This window comes from Drosophila miranda, chromosome 4 (genome assembly GCF_003369915.1).
Source record: "Drosophila miranda strain MSH22 chromosome 4, D.miranda_PacBio2.1, whole genome shotgun sequence".
Lineage (NCBI taxonomy): Eukaryota > Metazoa > Arthropoda > Insecta > Diptera > Drosophilidae > Drosophila > Drosophila miranda.
The window spans coordinates 27,312,089-27,335,245 of NC_046677.1; the positions used below are offsets into that span (position 1 = coordinate 27,312,089).

The 23,157-nt window shown below is 43.6% G+C and overlaps 2 protein-coding genes across 6 annotated transcripts in view; one reads left to right on the plus strand and one right to left on the minus strand.

The window, feature by feature from the left end:
* The first annotated feature begins 543 nt into the window (after positions 1 to 543).
* The window catches only part of LOC108162556 (1-phosphatidylinositol 4,5-bisphosphate phosphodiesterase classes I and II), a 56,857-nt gene continuing 34,243 nt past the window's right edge, over positions 544 to 23,157 (plus strand). The window contains exons 1-2 of one of the 5 annotated variants that reach the window (XM_017297351.2): positions 544 to 1,107; positions 20,403 to 20,926. In XM_017297351.2, coding sequence (XP_017152840.1) covers positions 20,834 to 20,926 — 93 coding nt within the window. In that variant the 5' untranslated portion in view covers positions 544 to 1,107; positions 20,403 to 20,833. Of the gene's footprint in view, positions 1,108 to 7,434; positions 7,861 to 20,402; positions 20,927 to 23,157 lie in introns of those variants that run through there. The other 4 variants (XM_017297349.2, XM_017297353.2, XM_017297352.2 and 1 more) reach the window with 4 other exon arrangements.
* On the minus strand, positions 21,319 to 22,255 carry LOC108162563 (lectizyme-like). The gene has a single exon (XM_017297360.2). It carries the CDS (start codon positions 22,219 to 22,221, stop codon positions 21,406 to 21,408), a length of 816 nt encoding a protein of 271 aa, XP_017152849.1. The 5' UTR covers positions 22,222 to 22,255; the 3' UTR covers positions 21,319 to 21,405.

The window sequence follows — 23,157 nt, forward strand, 5'->3', positions numbered from 1 at the left end:
GAATTTTAAAAAGAAATCAAATCAAAATTGCCTTACATCCAAACTACACTTAACTACATTATATACGTGTTCTACATGACATAATGGCGCTAGTCAACTTACCGCCATAGCGGTCATTTAAGGAACTATATTTAACAAAATCTGTCTGCAGAGTGTGTGAGTACAACGGGGTAACGAGCTACTTTGGCGCGTGCCAAGCGGCTCTCTCTGAATCGGGTAAGGCTCTCTTTTTACCGGTTGAAAACCAAGAGTCCAATTCCATTTGATATACACCACATATAATATATCCGTATAAGCTTAGTTTTTCATGTGTTGGGTTTAAATATACCGCGCACATTTTGCACATCTGGAATTTTAATGTTAAATTGCCTTCCATTAAAACTACACTTTACTACATCACATACGTATTCTACATGACATGGTGGCGCTAGTCCACTAACCACAGCGGTCATTTAAGGAACTATGTTTAACAAAAGTTCTCTGCAAAATGTGTGAGCGCAACGAGGTAACATGCGACTAGAGTGGTGGAACTACCAGGAAACAGTGACCGCGACAACAACAACAAACATAGTTGCTTTAACTAAAAGCTCTCGTATGCTCCCCAAAACAAACGGCAAATGTTTCTCGCTCGGCAGGCAACGCGGACGTTCCGCGTCTCTGCTCTCCGCCGTGCGCTGGTTTTTTTAGTTTAATTGCAAATTGTTAACACATTCGTAAACTTTTTCGAGCTCCAGAAGATTCGTGAGTGCACAAATTGTTAAACAAACATCAAAAGAGCCGTTGGAAAAGTGTCGTGCCGCCGCGTGTTAAAGAAAAAACAGAAAAAGCATGCAAATCTCTTAGCGTTTGACTTTTTTGTGTTTGTGTGTTTGCGTTTTGGCTTTGCAACAGATGCTGTGCCGCCGCGAAGAAACAAACAAAACGCAAACAAGAATTCCCGCACAAATCTGAAAGCAACAATCAAATCAATTGCAACAAAAAGCAAAGGAAATAAAAGCAACAACAAATGTTTGTGTGTGGCAATTTTTTGTATATTATTACTTCACAACAGAGCAGCTAGGCTCTCCCGCGCTCTTCCTACTCAGTAAAGTGTATATTGGAAGCGAGGTAAGTCAGGAAATTGTTAATTGTAAAGTAGGAAAATCTAACGAAATACTTATTAAGCAAATGTTATATTCAGGTGCAGCTTCCATGGGGAGTCAATCGTTTAGGTGCCTATGGGTTGATTTCGTTAGAGTTTCTGTGAGAACACATATCATCTTATAACTAATTCAAGAGACAGCTTTACCTCCTATTCAATATACTTTGTCTCTCACCTATTATTTCAAAGTGCCGGGCCTCTGAACCTCTCTCTCTCTTTCTCTGTCTCTCTTCCCAGGGGGAGGATTGGCAGCAGCAAAGCTTCAGCTTCAGCTTCAATTAAGCTTCCCCTCTTCGTAGCTCTCTCTCTCTCTCTCTCTTTCTACCATTTGCAAAGGTAATTAATTGTATTTTATTTTATTAACGTGACAAATAAGTAAATAATAATGCGTGTGCTTGCACGCGCGTGTGTGTGTGTCAGACATGTCTGTACCTGAGTGTGCGTGCGCGTAGGCAAATGAATCAAAATTTTAGAACGCAAACAAATTATTGAATAGCGTAGAATCAACCGCAAGCAGAGCCAGTCACGCTCTCTCTTTTCCACTCTCTCTTCCTATTCCCATTCGATGATCAGCTGAGATCACTCTGTCGCTCTTTCAAGCAGAGCTTTGAAATGCCGTAATCAGCACGCTTATGACTCCGCGGGGGGACCGCTGTGGGTGGGTGGGCTGTATGCCTCTAATCAATCTCTCAAAGTGATCTCATGGCTAATCAGAGCTACTAAGGGGAGGGGGGCCATCCCTCGTGCCTTATCGCAATGGGGGCCAAGGCACTGCCCATGCAATGCGGCCGCTAACGCTTACTCTTACGAAGGCGAAGGTCAGAGGGAGATAGTGGGATGGATCCAGGGAGTAATGCTCCCACGAAAGCCTTTCTCTCTCTCTCTCTCTCTCTTTCTCTGTCTCTCTGGAAAACTAATACAGTGAAGGGTCTAAAGATGATACCTCTGTGAATCCACCTCTTTAGTACCAGGGAAGCAAAGGCTCTGAAACTAGCATTGCTATTATGGATTTTAATAAGTTTTAGGGACGTTGAGGACATTTACTTACTCCCTCTTATATTTTTCTTTAAAGGGATGTATCCCTTACATTTCGCTCCTATGTAATTTACGAGTACCTTCCCTTAGGTGGATCGCAGAGCACTGCAAGTGGCAGGACGGCAAGTGTTCGCCCCAGAGGGCACTCACTGTACAAGTGTATACACTCCGTAGAAGTATCTTCTCTTTTGGTGTGCCATATGCTTGATGTTCTCCCATAATTCTGTCATTATCTTGTTGTACATTTGTTGCCGCCTTGCCGCCTTCAATTGCCTTACTTCCACAGGGCCCCCCTGTACCCACACCACCCCCCTATAGGCACCCAACAAACAACCCAAAAACAACACGTTGTAAATTATTTTTGTGGGCCGCACCCACTACCACTGCCGCAGGCCGAGGCGCCATTAAAAAAGCCCCAAGAAACAGCCGTTGGTAGGGAGGCATGGGGTGGCAAAAGCGCAGGAGGGGGAGGTGGGCTAGAGGTAGTGGGTGGAGCAGCAAAGAGAAGTGTATAAAAGTGGGAAAAACATACATTCAACGCACATAACATTAATTACAATAGCCCACACGTCACCCACCGAGAGGGAAAGCAGGGGAATATATTTTCCACAAACAGACAGAGAGAGAGAGAGAGAGAGAGAGGGAGAATGAGAGCACTTTCGTTACTTAAGCCACGCGTTGGCCCCACACTTCCCCTAAATTCAATCCTTTTGGACCCCAACCTTTCACCTGCCGGCCGCCCACTCAGCACTCACCTATCACCCCCGTCCGTGTGCTGCTCTCTATAAATAAATCTCATTAATAAATTAAACGTTTTAGCGGCAGGAAATTCCTTCTCCATCTATCTGCTGGCATTCATCCCGCAACCACCCATCCACCCAACCACCCAACCCCCATTTCCCTTTATCAATATCGCTGGATTTTGGCATAATTTCTGTTCCAGACCTCAGACCGAGCAACGTCATCATCGCTTTAAAAATAAATTAAATTGGTTTTTGATTTTTGAAGAGTACTTCAGATGATTGTTGCATCTCCTCTGATTTTCCCGAGTTTCCTTTATCGACACACGTAAAATACTCATTTCTCTTTACTCTTGGTCTTGCAATTGTTTTCCCGCTGAATTTTCTGTGTCTTTCGCTTTCATTATGAAAGTGCCGCCCCACTCTTTCGAGGAGCCACGCTCCAACCGCACCAGCAAAGGGCTGATAAATAGACTCCGATTATTGGGGAATTATCATGGAAATGTTTTGAGTGCTTCAGACTTATGTAAATTTTACAAGCAAGTGGAACGTGGATTACCCGAATGGCCGAAGAATGTTGGTTTGTGGTTCCATTACGATAGGAGCCACCTCCTGCTCCTCCTCCCCCAAAAGTGGGCGAAAGTTTAGTTATGATGATGTATTTCTGACCAGGAGCCTGTCTGGTGTTTATTGTGGCTTCAGCTTCTTTTTTCGTGGTCTGAAACTTTTCATTTAGTTACTTTTTTCCGAGAGCTCCATGACCTTTTTAACCAAACAAACAACAGACACTCGAAACACCTGTAAATCCCACTTCAAAGGTGAAACACAAACACCACCAACGCACAGTGGGATGGGAGTACAGTGGGTGTCTGGGGTGGAAAGGGGGGCTGCCGTGGGCCCCGAATTCCCACCGGATGTTAATGTTTTATTTGGATTCCATCGCGCTGTTTTAATGCTCGCTGATTTGTTTGGAAAAAAATAAACAATTCGGAAATTTATTTAGTTGGAATCTTGGGGATTGCTGTGGAATGCCATGTGATGCTCCTGTTTCTTCCACTTTATGGCCATATAAATATGCAATGAATATGGCGTCTTGTGCCATAATTTGTCAGACTTTATGGCTGCTCGAAAAGGTGTTCGAAAAGATCTCGCAGATAGTTTGTGGTTCAATGTTTGGTGACCCCCACGCTAGAAACAGGCTTCCATTTATCAACTGTAAACTTGTGGTTCATTGGGAATGATTTTGTGGGGAGATTTCACTAGATATTGCATGGTTGGGTGACCGATTTCATTCCATATCATGTCCATATGTCTGGTGCTATTGTAAATATTCTGTAGATACTTTTTGCTGATTGCTTTGCTAACTATGTTTATCTAGTATCTTAATTATGGCTTAGAGGTTTTGATAGTATGTATTTCGTTGTTTAATGAACAAAAACTCGTTAGATATTTTTTTCCCAGCTCGGCGACTCCACCAACGTATAAATTAGGTGCCTATGCATATATGATTCCATGAAAATGTTTGTTAATTGTTGATTAGTGACTCCTAAGGTATACGGAATATAGCTCTCTTCTTTAATCTTTTTTTGGGAGAGATTTGCTCCAGAAGATCACGAAAATACATAGAAAATGTTTGGTGACCACGTAAATCCCTACGATTTTGTGAGAAACTGTCACTCACTCATCTGTCTTAATACCTGAAGAAGCTTCTCTCAAAAATGCTTGAGATACTAGAAGTTGTATGATTGGTGACCCCGACTCTCATTTGTATAGCTTAAAGATCAGTTTCAAATGATTTATCGTCCCAACCACTGCCTTATTCCATCTTAATGGAACTACTGTGAACATTCCACAGCTACGCGTATTAGTTTTTCCCATTTTTGGTGACCCCGCTGAGTGCCACGTGAGTCACGCACCCATCTCCAGGGCCCAATCCATTCGCTCTACTCCCATTTGCATATCTTTTGTGCTGTCCACGGAGTGACCTTGAGGACGCCGGGCCGCAATCAATCAAGCAAACAAAAATAAGAGGGGAAAAGCGAACAGCGCACCTCGCGGGCATCTTTTGAGCGATTGCAATGAATTTCAGAACGAATTGTATTTCACGGAATACCGGGCATTGCGACAGATACAGATACACGCGTTTTGTCTCACCTTGTCAATCAGTGCAGCAGGGGGCAATCGTGGGGCAGGAAAAGAGGAAGTACAAGAGGAATCGAAAATATGTGGGTCAGTCGGCGAGTCAGAGATTTTTCGCCCCATTTTCCCGCGTATTTAATGTCATAATATCCGCCGCACGGACATGCGGACACGCGGACACCCGAAACGCGGGATATACATATTTTTCTTATATTTCTCCGATTTCCAATTTTTCGGTTGTTTTTCGGTTTTTGTTTTTGTGTTTTTTTTTCCGCTTTTTGTGGCTTTGTTTTTCTGTTTTTCTTGTTTTGTGGCACATGCGCGCGTTCCCCGTTCGGACAATTTGCGGCTGTACTCACGTACGGAAGCGGCGGCGGCGACGGCGACGGCGACGGTGGCGGTGACGGCGGTGCCTCGGGCAGCAAACAGCACATTAAAAATAAAAATCATATATAAAAATTCTTGGCTGCATTGGCAGCAAAACTCAAAATTCAAATTCAAAATTCAAATTGAGGCACAAACAGAGGCACAGAGAAGCAGCAGCAACAGCAGCAGCAGACTCGGAATACAGTCGTACGAGTAGCAGAAGCATAAACCGATTTTGGCGTATTTTAATTTGATTTTTTGCCCGTTTAAAGATGCTGATTAGACGGACGACCGTCGACGAGGAGACACGCCTCTCTATCCGTTGATTCTCAATGCGATTCTCCGCTCCCTCGACCCCGAGAACCGCTGAAGGTTCTATCTGCGCCCAAACTATTCAGAAACTATTATCAATCTTTGGCGGCGGGGGGGTTGTCTCTCTCTATACAGAGAGTGAGAGAGACACGCAGAGGTTGAAGGCAGAAGTTCGTTTCTCTACTTTTGTTGCTTTTGTTGTTGATTTGAAAATTGCTCCCCGCTTGACACACTACAAAGGGGGGCACCGCTTTTCCTCTTATCAAAACATGAACATTTCGCCGCGAACGCTTTTCCCAAACAAAAACAAAAGACAAAAAGCTTCGCTTTTCTCAAACAGAGAGAGAGAAAGACTGCAGAGAGAGAGAGAGCGCGCCCACGGAAGTGTGTAACATGACAAAAAAGCTCTTGTATAACATTTTCCGTATAACATTCTTTTGTGGGAGGGGTTGGACTCGGAAACACGCGAATTTCTGCGGAAACCCCAGGGGCGTAGCACCCAAAAGAGGAGCGTGGGACCCGTACGGGTAGTGTAGTGCCTCGAATTGAAGGAACTGCATAGATTGTACACCTTAAGGGGGAACTATTAATGGATTAACTAGTGAGAAATACTCGGAAAGTCTGGCAAAGAGTTTTGGCAGAGTGTTTTTAGATTTCTTAGTAGCAAAAAGTTTCCATGAGCTAAATTTGTATTTAAAATAAATTCTTTAATGGATAACTGAAGGAAATTTACTTAAAATCTTAAAGATTTTAATGATTCTAGACACAACCCAGAAAAACAGAACTCATTTCAGCGAAACTTTCTTTAAAAACTGAAAGTATAACTAAAATAGTTTAAAATGGAATACAGCTCTGTAGATATTCAAAAACTACGTAGCGGAAAAATTCTATTTAAATAATCAGTAAACTATTTAGAAGCTGAATATTGTTTGGAAATCCAGCAACCATATTTACTCAATATCAGCCCATATCTTCAGTTATTCAATAGATTTATAGATTAAAAAAAATGCAATGGTGATCATACTCGTAATAATAATGATTCACACGTGATTTTACTGGATATATGACTCATTCATAATCCCTTTTATGCAAGAAAATCTTATTCCCTAAGGCGGGCGTCCACAGTTCCTTGTCTTTTTGTGCAGCAAAAGAGATTTCCGCCTCAGAGGAGAAGTTTTGTGGGAGTAAATGCATACAGATTGTGGCCATAAAAATGTTTCCTGTGGCAGGAAGCTGGGTGCCTTTTTGGCTTTTACTTTTTTTCCTGGATTCCCACGCAGACCAAAATGTCAATCCTCTGTGGCCCAGTGAGGGGGGGTATCAATGTCTCACCCCTTGGCTACGCCTCTGCCCCTGTCTTTTGGGTATAACAGTTTCTGTTTTTTTGGGGAGCATTTTCCGTTTATTTACAATTTGACATTTTGCAAAGCTCACACACTAACACTCCCACACACATGTAGAACAGTAGCTTACCTTCCCGCAGAGAGCGAGAAAGAGTGAGAGAGCGAGAGAGAACGAGTAGGCGAAACAGAGAGCGACAGAGAGAGAGCTGGCGGCTTGCGGTGCTACAACAAAGTTCGCCTCTCTCTCTCGCTCAGTTTCGCAACTGTTATATGTGCTCTCTGTCCCTCTCCCTCTCCGTGAATGTTTTTTGCATCGAAATTTTCATGTAGTTTTCCCCAACAGACATTCGTCGTACGCCGAAGCGTTCGGTCGTGTCCGCGGTTGTTGCCACTTGGATCTCTTGGACTCCACTCCGCCCACTGGGAGGTGCTCCAATCGCTCCACTTATACCCTCACAGACTCCCAACTGAGAACGTGTGCTCGCGTGTGTGTGCCATTTCGTATCTGTGTGTGTGCCAGTGCCAGAACTGTGTGACTAACTAATCTAATAGTTGAAACTAAAACTAAAACTATAACTTAAGAACAAATCCCTAGGTGAAACGGGGAAGCATTCAGTATCCAGCATCCAACATCCAACATCCGCTTGCGGCCCTCGTGTCGCATTCGAGTGCAAAATCTGTAATTGAAATTCTGCCGCTTACGAAATTCAAATCTCGGAATCTCGAAATCTCGAACAACAGACAAAACTTTATTCATCTGAAAGTCAAAAAACTTTGTGCACAGGTAAACGAAACAGAGAACCTTTTCAATTTACGGATTTATCGAAAAGTGTTTTGGGGGAAGGAGCACAATAAAGAATGGGATTGGGTTGGGGATGGGACGGACAGGGAGATGGAGGATGGAACCTCAAAGCGACGGTCTGTCCGCAAAGTGATTTCCGATTGGTTTCTCAAATTAAATCAAAATACAATCTTCAATTCAATTTATTTGTATGGCATTTTCGCGGCGGCTGCTAATTGAAAATTGTGCCGAAAAATCATTCCCTTCTCTCCTCTGTTGTTGTTTCTGTTCTGTTGTTGTTTATGGGCAGAAAACTTGTCGATTTTGTGTTTGAGTTTTCCTTTCAAAAAATCCAAATCCATTGAAAAGTTGAGAGATATTTATCCGCTCGGCGGGGACAGAGGGTGAGGGGGCTGCCCGAAATGCGGTGGGCAGTGGGGCAGGCAGTTGTCATTGCTTGTTGCCGTCGCCGGTTGTACTTGAACTCGAAGCAAGCGCGTGGCATGCCGTGCCGTGGCGTGGCGCGGTGCTGTGCTGTGCTGTGCTGTGCTGTGCTGTGCTTCGCTGCGCGACGCGACGCAGCACAGCGCGTATCTGTAAATCTTTGAGATATTCTAGCTTTGGCACTGAGAAATCAGAGACACGAAACAGATAACGCTTCAATGGAGATCCGAGATGAATCATGACGGAGAGAGAGAGGCTGTGGGAATGAATAAATGAATGAATGCATGAATGCATTAACCAAAGGGGTTTGCATGATCCTTGGGAATAACAAGGAGGACTTAAACGATTGTCTTCATATCATTTGTGAATGTTTGGTCTCTCCAGAAATATGCTTTTTTCACAGGTTGTTTGTTTTTAGAGGAACAGATGAGGCAGGGCCAAAGAATTCCCACGATTATTAGTCATATTGATGGGGGGAAATGGAAAAAATTAGATTTTTTTTAAAGTAATCTAAGAATACAGAAAAATGTTAGAAAAGGGGAAGATATTAAGTAATAATTGAAAAATACACAATTTTGTAATTACAAAATAAATACAGTAATTGTTTGGCATATTTTAAGACATAGAAGACTTGTTGTGATGGAAAAGTACTATAATTTCTTAATTATGAGAGAAATTAGACTTTCGGGGAATTTCCACAGGAGTTTTCATAAGTGAAATTGAAATATTGATCACATTATTGATTTCTATGGGAAAGAAAAACTTTTAATTTTTAAGGAAATATGTGAACAGAAATTCCCTAAGCGTTCCATTGATTTTTGGAAATATTTATATTAAAAGCAATGAAATTTTATGAATATCAAAGCAAAAAGCAGCAAATATTTCTCTTTTCCGAAGAGTTCCCTTGGGAAGGGACCGCAAAATCTTTTTAGTAGCCAGAGATCTCCCTTAAGGGGGACATTTCCACAGAAGCGAACACATGTATTCCGTGGGGCATTAAAATGGCTTAAGTAGAAATGCAGCTGTCCTCAGAAGAGACTTTTCGTTATGGGAAAATCCTTTATGAATATTATTGCGAATGTTCTGTGGAAATCAGATATTTTTGACCATTTGCAAAAATTTCCATGCTAGGGAAATTCTTGAGTAGAGCGTTTTGAAAGAATTGCTTAAATACTTAACGAATTATATTCAGAAGAATATGGAATCCACAATCAAAAGCATCCCATTTGTTATTTTCTCCAGTGCATGGAAATTCCCCACTAAAAAGGTGATCAAGTAAATGCAAAACCTACGCTTTTAGGCGTATTAGTCATAGTTTTTGGACTGTAGGAAGATCAGAGAAGTTCCGATGACTCAAAATCCTGCGCATAGGCCTCAAAATCGATTCTTTTATTTAGTCTTCTCCCATTTATGTGCCTTCAAAATACAGAACACCCACTAAATTTTAGTTAAAATTTGTATATTTCTTGCAAAAGATCGTATAATTTGTTTAGAAAGTTTCGTTAAACAAAAAACTTACTTAAAAACCAAGAAAAGAGACACCAAATCCGCACATTTCTGTAGTTTCAAGAACATATGGAAGGAAGTCCCAAGACTTGATAAATAGTAGAGAGTATCGTATATCGTATATATATTAAAGCACCTATTCTTCCATTCCCAATTAGTGGAGGACTTTCCAACTCTGTTCGTTCTGCCTTCAGCAGCAGCAGCATCCTCTTGTGGACTTAGGTCCTGTTTTACGTTGCCACTTGAGGCATTTATCATTAGTTTGAAGCATCAGCTGCACCACTAATATGCAATTATCCCACTTGACTGTGGCATCCACCCGAAACCCACTCCACACTCCGCACTCCACGCTCTCCTCCCACCTAAGCCTCCCCTTTCAGCCCTCAGCCCTTTGCCACGGAATGGCATTCAAAGCCGCTGCTAGTTTCAATCGTTCAAACACAATTAAGGCATTAAAGGACGCGACGCGACGCAACGTTGGCTCCGCGTGGCTCCAAAGGACAATTAGCGTCTCTCTGTGTGTGTGTGTGGCTCATTATGCTGACATTCTGCTCTCCACTCTCTTTGATCCCCGCTCTCTATCACTCTCTCTCTCTCCTCCGCATTTAGCAGCACTTGGGCGCTGCTCATTAATTATTTACCAGCCGCCAACGCCAGTTCACGGACTGCAGCATGCTGAATGTTGCGTATACGCAGCGTAGACCAGGCTGAAAATTAAACAACTATCATGGGGAGGAGAGACCTGTACACTGAGGGAAAATATATGTACATAAAAGTGGCGATTGAGGTAGACTTTTGGCGAAACTTGGAGATAAGAGTTTGCTCTATTTTAATGTAAAATAATCAAAAGAGAAAGCTGTAGAATCCTACGATTAATATCAGATTATAATTCTCAGTGGATTTTACTAAGAAATCACATCTTCTGTGAATATTTGACGACTCTAGCAATGAATCCTTAGTTATCCTCTTAATTGTCAACATATTCAGGGGGAAAATAATCAATTATCTTGGGAATTCACTTAATTGACATAATATTCATAGAGCAGTCAGTCATTCATTTATCTTGAAGAGTAATACACAGAGAGAAAGTGTTTGAATGAGGCTTGGGGAACTAATTAAACTACAAAAAACGGAAGAGAGCATCTGATGTAGATTTCAGAGTTGGGGAACTTTTCGGGATATTCACGCGTTTTTAGCAGTTAATACCGTTCCTCCTATGCTTTCTCTCAGTGTATTCCGTGTGTTTGGTCTCCGCCAACGCCAACGCAGCCAACGATCTATCATTATAATGAAGCGTCAAATCTAATACATCGGACTAACCGACTTTTGCCTTCATTTCCATGTGAAGTGGAAGAGGGCTCGGTGCGGCGTGGCAGAGGGGAAGGGATATCTCTCTCTCTCTGATTCTCAGTTGCTGCTACTGTGGCTGTTGTTGTTGCTGCCTCCTGATAACGTTGACAAACTAGATAAAAGAACGCGATAAAAATGAAAAAAGAACATGCAAAAAGCAAAAAAAAAACCACACACAACAGCAGAAATGTTATAAATAAAACAAAAGACTCAAGGAGGAGTAAAGGAGAGCGAGTGGCGGGGAGTGTCTTTCTGTTTCTCTACGGAAGAATTATGTATGCATATTGTATGGCGGATGGGTGGAGCGAAGCTGTAAAGGAAGGAAGTCATGGGTGATGGAGAGGGGGAGTCCAAGGAGGCGGCAAAGCTGATTCTATGAATATGAATGAGATGTTGCCTCCTGCAAAAGCGATTGTTGTTGTTGTGTTGTCACTTTTACTGTTAATGAGCGATAAACTTCATGAAATTGCCATTTACGCGGTGGTTTATGGGGAGACAGCAAAATCATGATATGGGAATGCGAATGCGATACGAAGATTGCAATTTTGTACGTATTTAGATTGCGATTGTAACCGTAACGGGATGGGACGACCATCATCAAACCGTTTCTGGATTTCCATTAGATCTGTCATAAGATTCGAATTCGATTTGCATGTAGATTCCGATCTAAACTTTATTTGGATTTCAAGTGGATTTCAATCCGTATTGTGATCCTATGGAAGAAATATCTTGAGTTCAATTGAGCTGAGTCTAAGTTTCGATCTGGCCTTCGACTAAATTCACATCCAGATTCCGATTATAATTATACATTTAGTTTTCTATTCCATCCGGGTTCCAATTTGAGCAGTATATAGACTGTAACCATATGTATAAGCCTTCGAAGATTGCATTTAAATCCATGTTCAGTGAGTTTTCTTCTCCAGGTTGAATCTGTATAAGATTCGGATTCAATCATATCAAGATTTCCTTTCAAACTGTATCTAAATTCCGATTCCATACTGTCTCATATTGTATACTATGTCTATAGATTCTTCTTCAATTCGTACTTTCATTTCGATTCCGACTCAAAAATCTCAGTTTCTATATATTTCAAAGCAGAACCCGACAGAGGGGCGCTTCCGCATGCCGCTCCCAACTCTAGATTGACTCCAATTCCAGGCGTATCCATATCTAAATTCCATTCCAAATCGTTTATTTATCCTACATTGATTCAAATCCTATTCGCATTCTAAATTCTATTTAAAATCCATTTCGATGCCCTCAACTATTCAAACAATCAACGACAGCTACTGTCGCCCATTGCCATATCATGTTCCCACCACATAAACATAATTAATGTGTATCTATGTGTGTGTGTGTTTGTGTATCTGTGTGCCGCGCTCTGTGTATATTTTGCGGTGACACTGAAACGCGGTTTTAATTAATAATTATCATTTTCTGTCACAATTCCAGTTTGTTTTGCGGTGGTTTTATGTACAGGAGGAATGCCTCCTCCTTGGCCCCCCCCGTTAAACCGTAAACCTATCTTCTGTCTTTTATTATGTCTGCGGACAAATCCTGCTCGATTATGCACCACCACATTCCGCGTGTCATTTACCAGCGTGGCAAAGCGTGTCAAAATTTCGACAGATCAACCTTGGCCGTAATTAAACGAGGAGTGAAATAGAGAGAGGAGGGGAGGGGGGCAGAGTGGGCCAGAGTGGGTTGCATGGGGCAGAGATACCACCGAGTGACAGAGTGTCTGCATAATCAAAGTGCTATGCAAATAAATTAACATCGAAATGCATACATCGCAATCGGTAATCGGTAATCGGTAATCGGTAATCGGTAATCGTAACTCAAGCAATTAATGTGTGGGATGGCGGTCCGGTCCCTGCCTCTGCCTCTGCATCTGTGTTTATTTGTTGATTGTCGTAGATATCCGACCAGCAATTACCTGTAATCATTGAGCGGCTGGAGGGGGCGGAGAAGTGCCACACGATTTATGGTGCGCGTAACGCCCCCCGCCCCGCCCCATTGAGTGGTGCAGGTGGTTTTGGGGTGCGTGTTGATACGCGGTGCGTGCGTGGAGCTGCGACTGTTGACAGACAGGGGAGGGGACGGGGGGAAGGCCAAGAACGAGTAATCCCTAGTAATCCCAAAAGCCAAGAAAGAGCCTTAAGGCGCAGGAACATTATTCGTTATGTACTACCGGTACAAAGGATCATCCTATCAACGATATAACTGATCAATCGGGAAGAAATAAGACGGCAACAAAAGCCGAAAATGTATGGGATGATGGATAGATGGACTGTTATGCCTCAAGATCTTAACAAAAGAGCAACTTTGTCTACAGATACCATAAATGTCCTCCGAGATGGCTTTATCGGGAAGAATCTTGAAACATGTTAAGAATTAAGAAAGGAATCAACTTCATAGACCTTAGGGTTCTGCTGTGGAGAGCTCTATAGCTATGTAGATATATCTACTACCATCCCAAATGCAGTGCCATAAAACCCAGGCCTAAACCATGAATTCTCATGAATCGTCATTTGGTTGTAATATCCTCGTAATGATGCCCCCTCCAAAGAGCCCTAAAAGCAGGCTGAAGTGGATTCCTCCATGGCCAAAGGCTAGGTTGGGGCTGGGGCTGGGGCTGGGGGGGACTGTCTGCATAGGTTCCTCTTCACTTGGGGGCTACCGCTACCCGCAACCCTTCACAAGTTTCCGCCGCAGGTTCATTTTACCCTTCAGCGGAGGCCAATCAAACATTGAACTCTCATCGACAGCAGCGCCATCGCCATCGCCATCGCCATCGCCATCGCCAGTGCCTGCCTGCCTTGCCAGCCCGCCTATAAATAGACCATTTTAGAGACAAACAACTGACACGAGCCGGCAGCAGATAGGGCGAGGGGTGGGGTGGCAGCAGAGGAGAAAAGGGATGAGGATGGATGGCAGAGGGTAGGAGCCCCAATTGCAGGAGGCTCCTCCGTTCGCGTGCCATTGAAAAACAATTGTTTTGTCAATATTTTCACAATTTCCCTATCGGCGGGAATGATCTTGAGCGGTGGCACGGGGGGCGGAGCAAGTGGGTGTGGGGGGTAAATGCAGCAAAAAAAAATTAAGCGAATGATGAAATTTTGCGAATTACGGGAAAAGCACTCGGTCCACCCCAAAAAGAAAAGTGTAACAAAAGTTTTCCAATTGAAGGCGCCTCCAAAAACACACACCCACAAAGACGGGGGGGTGGGGGTAGGGTGTGAGACAGGGGTTGACGTTGATGGGGGTCTGGCCCCGCCTCGAAAAACCCAGGGAAAAACGACGGCGAACGAGAACTCGAAATTCTGTGGCCCCAGCGGCTGTTGTTTTGGGGTGTCATTGAACTTAATTTTGTTTTTCTTTTACTTAACCGCACCCCTCCACAGCCAGCCCCCACCCCCTACCCCCCACCCCCACCGCTGGAAAATTGAACCCAACGTTTTATATTTTTTATTTATTTGTGTACTTTCGTGTGCCACCGATACGAGGAGGCAACGAGAGGAGCCCGAAGGGCCGTCCAGCAAGTTGTTGACTTGGACCTCCCTCCCCCTCCCCCAGCCCCTTTGGTAAAAGAAAAGCCTACAACCCACCGAGAACCCTCCCCCTTTATCTCCGCCTTGGATGATGAATTTTTATGGAAAAGAAAAGCGAAGAAAAACGTGAAAAATCTAAGGAGATGTTGTACGCAAACAAAGCAACAAAAGAAAACATGCAGAAAACGAAAAAAAAAAAGGGCAAGCAAAATAAAAGGAAAACTTGGGGGAAATGCCGTGCACTGATTGCCACAAAACATTTTGAGGAACCACGAAGCAGAAACGAATTCATTTTTGATTCCGAATTGGTTTTCTTTTCTCTTTGCGCTACAGAAATATTGTCGGAAAAGGAGAGTAAAATGCAGTTCAATTTTAATAATCTTAGAATTGGGAGAGGGGCAAATGGGCAAACGGTTGTGGCAAAAGGTGGAAAATCCTCTAAGAAAAGGTAGGGCTGCCATTCCTGTGACCTTTGCCACGGCCCCCCCCCTCTGTTAATATTTGATGTTCAGATTTTTTTGGGTTTCTTTTTCGGGACTGTCTTGGGGCTTCACTGTTGGTCTTTCTTTAGCACCGACGGGAAAACACTTTGAGTATTACCATACGTACCCAAAGATCCACTTGGTTTAGGTTTCCTTCGTATTATGTTGTACTTCGAACACATTTTTCGTTGCACAAATATCCAAGGATCCCGTGAATCCTTGGCATCTATTTTCTGCCATCGGTATTCTATTTATTCTATACTTTTCCAATCGCTCGAAAGCTCTTTAGTTTTCAAAAAACCTTCAGCCCTTTATCGCATTTCTTATACAGAAATGTAATCGTATTTTGGTGCGTTTTTTATCCTTTGAACAAAAAAAAACAGTCATACAAAAATATACTTTTGAAAATTGAACAAAAAATCGAGTACGCGAAAAAACTCTTTTTTTCAATGGCAAAAATAATTCGATTGCACAGGGACGTGTCCCATTTTCACGGATTTTGGGTCGATAAATTCATGGGCTAACCAAATTTCATGTGTGCTGGGAATGCGCAAGGATGCCGTCGGTGTTTTTCCCTGCAAATCCGATGCGAAAGCCGTACTCCCAAAGAAATCCGCTTATATTTAAACAATTTTTGCAATGAACTGGCAAAACATTCAATTTTCTTGGACACTCCCATTAGTTCCGTTCTTTTCAGACCAAAAACCGTCGCCGGAAAACGCTTTGGGCCCAGAGACCACAGAATCCTTAGAGGTTGGGGCCAGTGTGTGTTTTGGGTGCGATCCCTGGTCTTTTCTCTCCGTTAAGGTTAAGGACACAAGCGCAAGGCAAAAGTGGGAGGGGCGGGAAGACCTTTTCAATTTTTAATAGCTTTTGGGAAAAATGTGGAAACAGAAAAGCATTTTGCACATACAAGCAGAAAATATAATTTGCTTCTGCCGCCGCCGCTGCCTAAAAGCACTAACAATCAAACACTCGACAGCAGAAGCAGCAGCAGCCAGCAGCCAGCAGCAGAAGCAACAAAAACAATTACAACAATGGGAATATAGCAACAAAATACAACATGAAACATTTACAACAATGGGGGAATACAACAGCAACAACAATAACAAAATGACAAGCTAAAGCAATTAGTTTAATGTGATTCCATGCCCCTCCCCCCCGTTCTTCCCCGCCCGAAACGAGGGATCGAGAGAGAGAGAGAGAGAGATGAAGCCTGACAAAGTTTTATGTACCACAAATGAAATTATAGTCACAGTACAGTCACTCACATACGTATAAGGCTGCCACAGACCAGAGTCTCTGTCGCTGCTGCAATTTAAGCGCGTCGGAGTCCACTCCACTCCACTCCGCTCTGCTCCAGGCTGCAGGAAAAAAACTGTCGCCTCCTAAAAGCATGCTACACAGAGATTTTTGCCGCCTCTTTGGCCTGCCACACCAGCCACCAGCCACCTGCCACCGCCTTATCTTTGGGGTCTCACCTGCTTCACTTTTAAACATTTTAACTTTCCCTGCCCCCGCCCCTCTTCTGTGGCAGAGGCAGTGGCAGGACAGCAGCAGGCAGCCAGCGAGCGAGCGATGCTGTCATGCACATTAACCAAATAGCTGGCGCCTTGATTTGATTATCATGTTTGTGTATTAGTGTGTCTGTGTCTGTGTGTGTGTGTGTATCTAAGAGTGCCGCTGTATCTGTGTGTGGCAAGATTGCCGCTTGACAAGCCACTTCCGCACTTGCCACGGAAGAAAGTTCTAGCAAGAAAGCTTTGTCATTCCGGGCGAATGGAATGCCACAATTCATTTTGCAGAGAAAGTTGCTGCCCCCAAGAGCTAAATGGACACTTAGTAAATGCAGGTAGCCCCCAACAGGGGGGGTGGACAGGAGTGGGAGGGGCAGAGGCTGAGGCAGAGGAGGAGGCGGAAGATGTATCGTGTATGTGTGTTATAAATATATAATAGCTAAATGGCCGACAATTTCATACCAAAATTCCACGAAACAATGATTCAATCTGAGAGATACTGTATTCAAAATATTCATTTGCTTGGGATACATGGCTGGCCTGATACAAAAAATGGAATTGCAAGGGCAGGAAACTAGAGAGTGAAAGAATATATTGTGGAAACCCATTCTCTATAAGACTGATTCAATGATAGTAGTGGAAGAAGTGGAGTCTCTGGAAGAAAAGTCACCAAAGAGATGGGCCAATCAACATATCCATAATCCATTAGCTTTGATTACCGTTTGCCTCTGTTGAACTTTCAATCTTCCGGATAAACATCTCGCCATCCATTGCATAGTGTCGCCATCTCTGGCTGCGGCTGCTCCTCCGCTCTATGGATGGTCGTATATCACGGGTTAACCTTTGGGTTCGCTGGCAGGGAAAACATATTTTGACGGCGCTTTGATTTATGCCCCATCCCGGAACCTATGCCCGATTCCCCTCCTGGAAAATGGAGAATGGAAAATGGGGCGAGGCACCGCTTTCTTCTTTTTTTTGTGTTCTTACTGTCGCATGCATGATTCATGTGCGACAGAGAGAACAGGAGCCAGGGACCCAGAGAAAAGTCACTTGAAAATCTGTTTGCTGTGATTTCCGTTGCGTAACTCCAGGACCCGCCTAACGCTCACCCTCACCCTCTACCTCCCCCCTCCGTAGCCCCTTTGGGAGTACATCTGCAAATTGCCTGCAATAAATTGGTTCCCTGTTTTGCCATAAAACACTTAAAACGATTTGCAAAATAAAAAAAGGAAAAAAAGCGGCTGAAAGGCAGGCAAAACAGCCAATGGAAATGAGCAAAATCGAAGCATTCTGCCGTCGGGAGGGAGGCGGTAGGAGGTGATGGTGGGGGGGGAGCTCTTTAATGCGATAACAATTTTCGATATTGAATCGAAATCCGTTTTCCACAGACAAACAACACAAACAAACAGACAGAGAGAAAGAAAGACAGAATGAAAATGCTTAATTACTTCCCCTTTTTGGCTGTGGCAAATTTATGATGTACAAACTCAATTTGCCAATTGGGAAAATGGAAAATGAAAGAGCTGAAAACCAGACAGCAACAAGGTAAATAAGCATTTGAGGTCGAAGTCGCCGATACCCTTGAAAATGTGTGCTTTTTATGGGAAATTGTCTTGAATTTAAAGTTTCCTGAATACATTTGAGTGTATAATTTGAAGAAAGGGTGTCTTATTGTTGAGGCACGTGTGCCGTGACAGGAACAACTTCAATCATACAAATTCCATGCACGGAACAATATTTTTCTATTATAATCCATGATGATGGTGCTGCAATCTTGATAGATCCGATATATCTACAACTTTTTTCGCAGATACTCCATAAAACATCTCTTAAGAACTACATGCCCCTCTTAAAGCTTCACACAGTGGGAAAATAGCAAATAGAAAATGCCATGGAAAATGGCTAAATAAATTCGTAAATTCAATTCTGTTTACGAAAAGCAACAGCACAAACAAATGACTTCCTTTCGGGCGGGCTAAAACTTTCTGCATTCACATGTGTTTGGGGGTAGGGGTGGGGGTGGGGGAGTGGTAGTGGTATTGGCTCTGTGGCATGCCTCTGGGCTTGGCTGACTAAAAGTTTTCCTTACGTTTTCCATTGTGTGGCCGCCCTCAGGAGCTTCACCGAATTGGTTATGACATGGCCAAAAAGAAATTATCAAAGAATTAGTGGTGCTGTCACGTGTGGCCGTGTGGCTGTGTATCTTTGTATCTATGTACATGCTTGCATATATCTGAGAGTTTCGTTTGAGTGGCTAAAGCTGTCATCTTAGTTTCCCTAAGTGGATTACTATACAACTGGATGCAAAAGCCACTCCGAGTGCCACAAACACAGACAGCAGCTGCGGCAGTGTCCTGCTGATCGGTTGAAAGCCACTTGAGCGAGTATGCCCCAAAGACAGGGTACACTGTGGGAAAACGAATGCGCCAACAATAGCTTTTTTGAAGGAAAAAAGTCTATAATGTTAAAAGAAAGATTTTTGAATGTTTTTAAAATGAAATTTAAGTGGAATTCGGGGATCCTTCGATTTATGGATGATATGAAAGAATCCTTAGAGCTATATGTACCTTCTTGAGCTTTGATTGAAATTTCTTTCAAATCTCACAAAGCTGTTTATCTGCTAGATCTTATATGTGTTCCCTACAACACCCTACATAGTTCAATTGAAAAGATAATTCAATCCCAAAGATACTTCAAACCAAAAAAGTAATTCTTAAAATTGAATTCAAATCAAAGTCTACCTCCATCCAAAAGATACTTCTTTAAATAAAGATCAGAAAATATCTTCTATAAGATTAATATTCCACACCGAAATCTATCCCATAAAACATTCTTGAAAAAGTATGAAAAAGATATTTCACTTCCCTTTCAATGCAAAAAGTACCATCTCGAAAGTATTCCTCCACTAAAACTACTGAAATTCTTTGGTTATTGATAGATCATATATCTATACATAATAGAAATCCACGATGAAATGAGAAACTTGTCTCTAAAGTTAAAAAATATATAGGTACATATTCATAGAAGATCTTTGGTGCCTCCTTCACCTTTTTTCCTCACTCTTTAGCTCACAGTTTTGTGGCTTTTTTCCTAATTTTAGAATATTTTTGTTGTACGTACTCGCATTGTTCTCCGTGCACCGGATGTCGTGTCTATTTAAAGGCTTTTTGGTCTTTGGCTTCGGGTCGAAAGTTCGCTGGCAGCTAATTGAAAAATTGAAAGAAAAAAGCCCGAGCAGCAAATTAGCAAAAAGGCAAAGGGGAACCGAGGAACCGAAGAACACAATGGCCGCCCAAAAATAGGCAAACAAAAGCATTCGGAGGGGTACGGATCCCTGAATGAAGAGACTCGGACTGGACCTCGATGAATGAATGAATGACTGTTTGAATGAATGGCTGGTCGAGTGAATGGGAAGCCTGACCTTTTGCAAAGGTTCGTAATCGGTCAACGAGACAATGGCGGAGGATACTCTGTTGGGGAGCGGAGGGGAATCGCTAATCAACTCGGGAATATCTTTTCGTTCTGCCTCATTTGCAAAGGTACGACAAAGAGGGAGAGGAATGAACTTTTCAGGGCTTCAAATGCATTTCCATTGGAAGTTTTTGCCCACTCAATCGATGGCTTAGAATCCAACCAACTTTTCCATTCAACCAAACACTCTGCTAAACCCCTGCTTTTCCCCTTCGTTATTTCAGGAGCAACACGAGGCTGGAATTTTAATCAAGGACCGCAGAAATGCAGTCAAAGGCAAGTCAGGCGCGTGGCACAGATACAACGCGGCACTAATTGAGGCACAGGACTGCGACCGCGACCACGTCCAGAACAGGGACTAGGACCAGGACCAGGACCAGGACCATGGCTTCATTTGTATGCAGGCCAGGAGCATCCACAGCAACAGCAGCAGCAGCAACAAGAGCAACGGAAATGCAGAGCAGCGGCTAAGCGGAAGCCCGAAGCCGCAGCAGCCGTGCCCCAAACACAACCAACCAACGGAAAACAGACGGAAAATAGACAAAACACAAACAGGCACGCCGACGAAACCAAAACGCACTAAAAACACCAGCACAAACTTGCAGGAAGGGGACTCGGATTTGGATTCGGATTCGGATTCGCATTCGTTTTCAGGATGATGAGCGCTGGGGGTACCTACATCTCCACCGCCAGCGTGGAGGTGCCACAGGCCCTGCAGGATGGCGAAAAGTTCATTCGTTGGGATGATGTGAGTACCTACCAAAATTAGAAATTTGTATCGGGGGAAAACGATGTTGGGAACAAGTGGGAGCATTGTTCCACGGCAGAGCCTATGAGGTGATTCATTTGAAGAGTAAAGGGTTGGGATTGGTCTCTAGTTGGGATATGCATTAGTTTTCTTCTCAATCTGGAAGTTTGGGGTTCAAAGAGCCACCCAAACTTGTTAAATCCAATACATTTAAGAACTAACTTTATGCTAACCATAAAAGCCATGAAAAAGATTGCTTCTGTGAGTAATCGGTTCTTGATATAATGATCTTTAAGCATTTTTTTGTTTAGAAACACAAAGAATCATCGTAAGGGAAGGTTTTCTGCGAAGATTGCCAACAATCGAGTAGGAGTCTCACTGGAAGAGAGTAAAAGTGAGAGACAATTGATGGGTTGTTCTATTTAATATTCATTTACTGTTCACAAAGTACAAAAGTACGCCCCTCAAGAAGTCTTTCCCTAGAACGAGTAATCGTCCATATGATCAGTGATCCAACTCTCAAACGAATACACCGAAGTGTAAACCGAGGGATACTTTGTGAGCGAGCACGGAACATAGCCCCAGGAGACCACGCCGACCTGGTAGACAGAGCCGTCGGTGGAGCGGCTGATCAGAGGGCCGCCGCTGTCGCCGTTGCAGGCGCCGTCGGTGGTGCCGGCGTTGTAGGTGCAGACATTGGTGTCCACCACTTTGTGGTTCTCGGGCATGGCAGCGATGCAGGTTTCGTAGTCCAGGATATCCACATCGAGCTTCTGTAGGATGTCCGGAAGGCCCATGGATCCGTCCTTGCCCCAGCCGTAGAGGGTGCCGCGGTTGGAGCCCTCGAGCTTCTTGGGGGGCATGGCGATGCTGGCCACGGGCGAGCTGCCGTCGCGGGAGACGGCATTCAGGTCGAAGGGCGTCTCCAGGAAGATCAGGGCGATGTCGAAAGGTCCCGCCTTGCCCGAGTAGCTCTCGTGGATTAGCTGGCGGCTGCTGGTGACCTCTCGCACTTGGGTGTCCTCGTGGTTGCTGCGGCTGTGGCCGGCGGCCACCGCCAGGTACGTGTCCTTCGTGAGGCAGTGGGCGGCGGTCAGCAGGACGTCCGGACGGATGATCGACGCAGCGCAGAACGAAGTCCCGGCTGTGGTCTGCAGGGAGACGATGTAGGGAGCCTCCCCGCGCTCCGCCTCATGGCCGTTGATGATGCGACCTTCGGGGAATCCTGGCTGGGCGATCGTGTGGCCCGAAACGGCGGCCACTGCGAGGGCGAGGAACACCACAAATTGTCTCATGTCTCAGCTGCTGGCTTGGGTTTGTTCCACCAGGGGGTCCGGCACTGATTTTTATACGGGGATCTAATCTATTTTCCCTTATCGTTGGCTGCAGACACGAGCACACGTAGATTTACGATCCTTTGGGGCACTGATACGCTACCGCGTTATCCTGTGGCCTGACATATCTCTCTCAGGTGGGGGGCTTCATATATTGTGGCTCTATCCCACTATCCACATCTCCGGATCTGGAGTGTATGCTCCACTTTGGAGTGTCGAATTTCATATAATTTGAGTGTCCAATGTTCACACTTAATATTGAAGCAATTATCTATAGCCCTTGGCTTAATAAATCAAAGAGTTATATTCTCTAGATTGTTTCATTAGGAATCTCTTCAAACAGAGATAAGATACGTTTTGGCGCTAATGAACTTATGATTTCATCGGCGAAACGAAGAGTAGATTTCTACACCATCCGTAAATGGGGAAGACCTTCGCAACGAGTTCTAAAGAGTACAAGTCAAGAATCGGCACATCATAATGATAATCGAACTTTCGTAGGTCCATTGGGGTAAAAATTTAAGCATGGGGAAAAGAGTATTCCTTAAGAACATTTCTTATACTGCCTTTGCAAAGTGTACTATCATTTTCGCAAAAGTTTCCTCAGAAAAACATTCCAATATTCGCCAACAAATTATATACATTGGTATTCCGAATTCCAGTTCATTTGTACATCTGCAGGTATTCATGGATCCCAAAGACTATCCAGAGAAAGATAATACAGATGATAATTCTGATAAATCCACGCAAAATACCTCTTTTCATATTTGGAATATTACTTTCCATCTATCCCAATCATTTAAATCTTTATGGCATGAACAATCTACAATCTACAAATCGGTTAATGTTTATAGACTAAATTTAGGGTGCCTGGACAGCAAGATACCCAGGTACTCC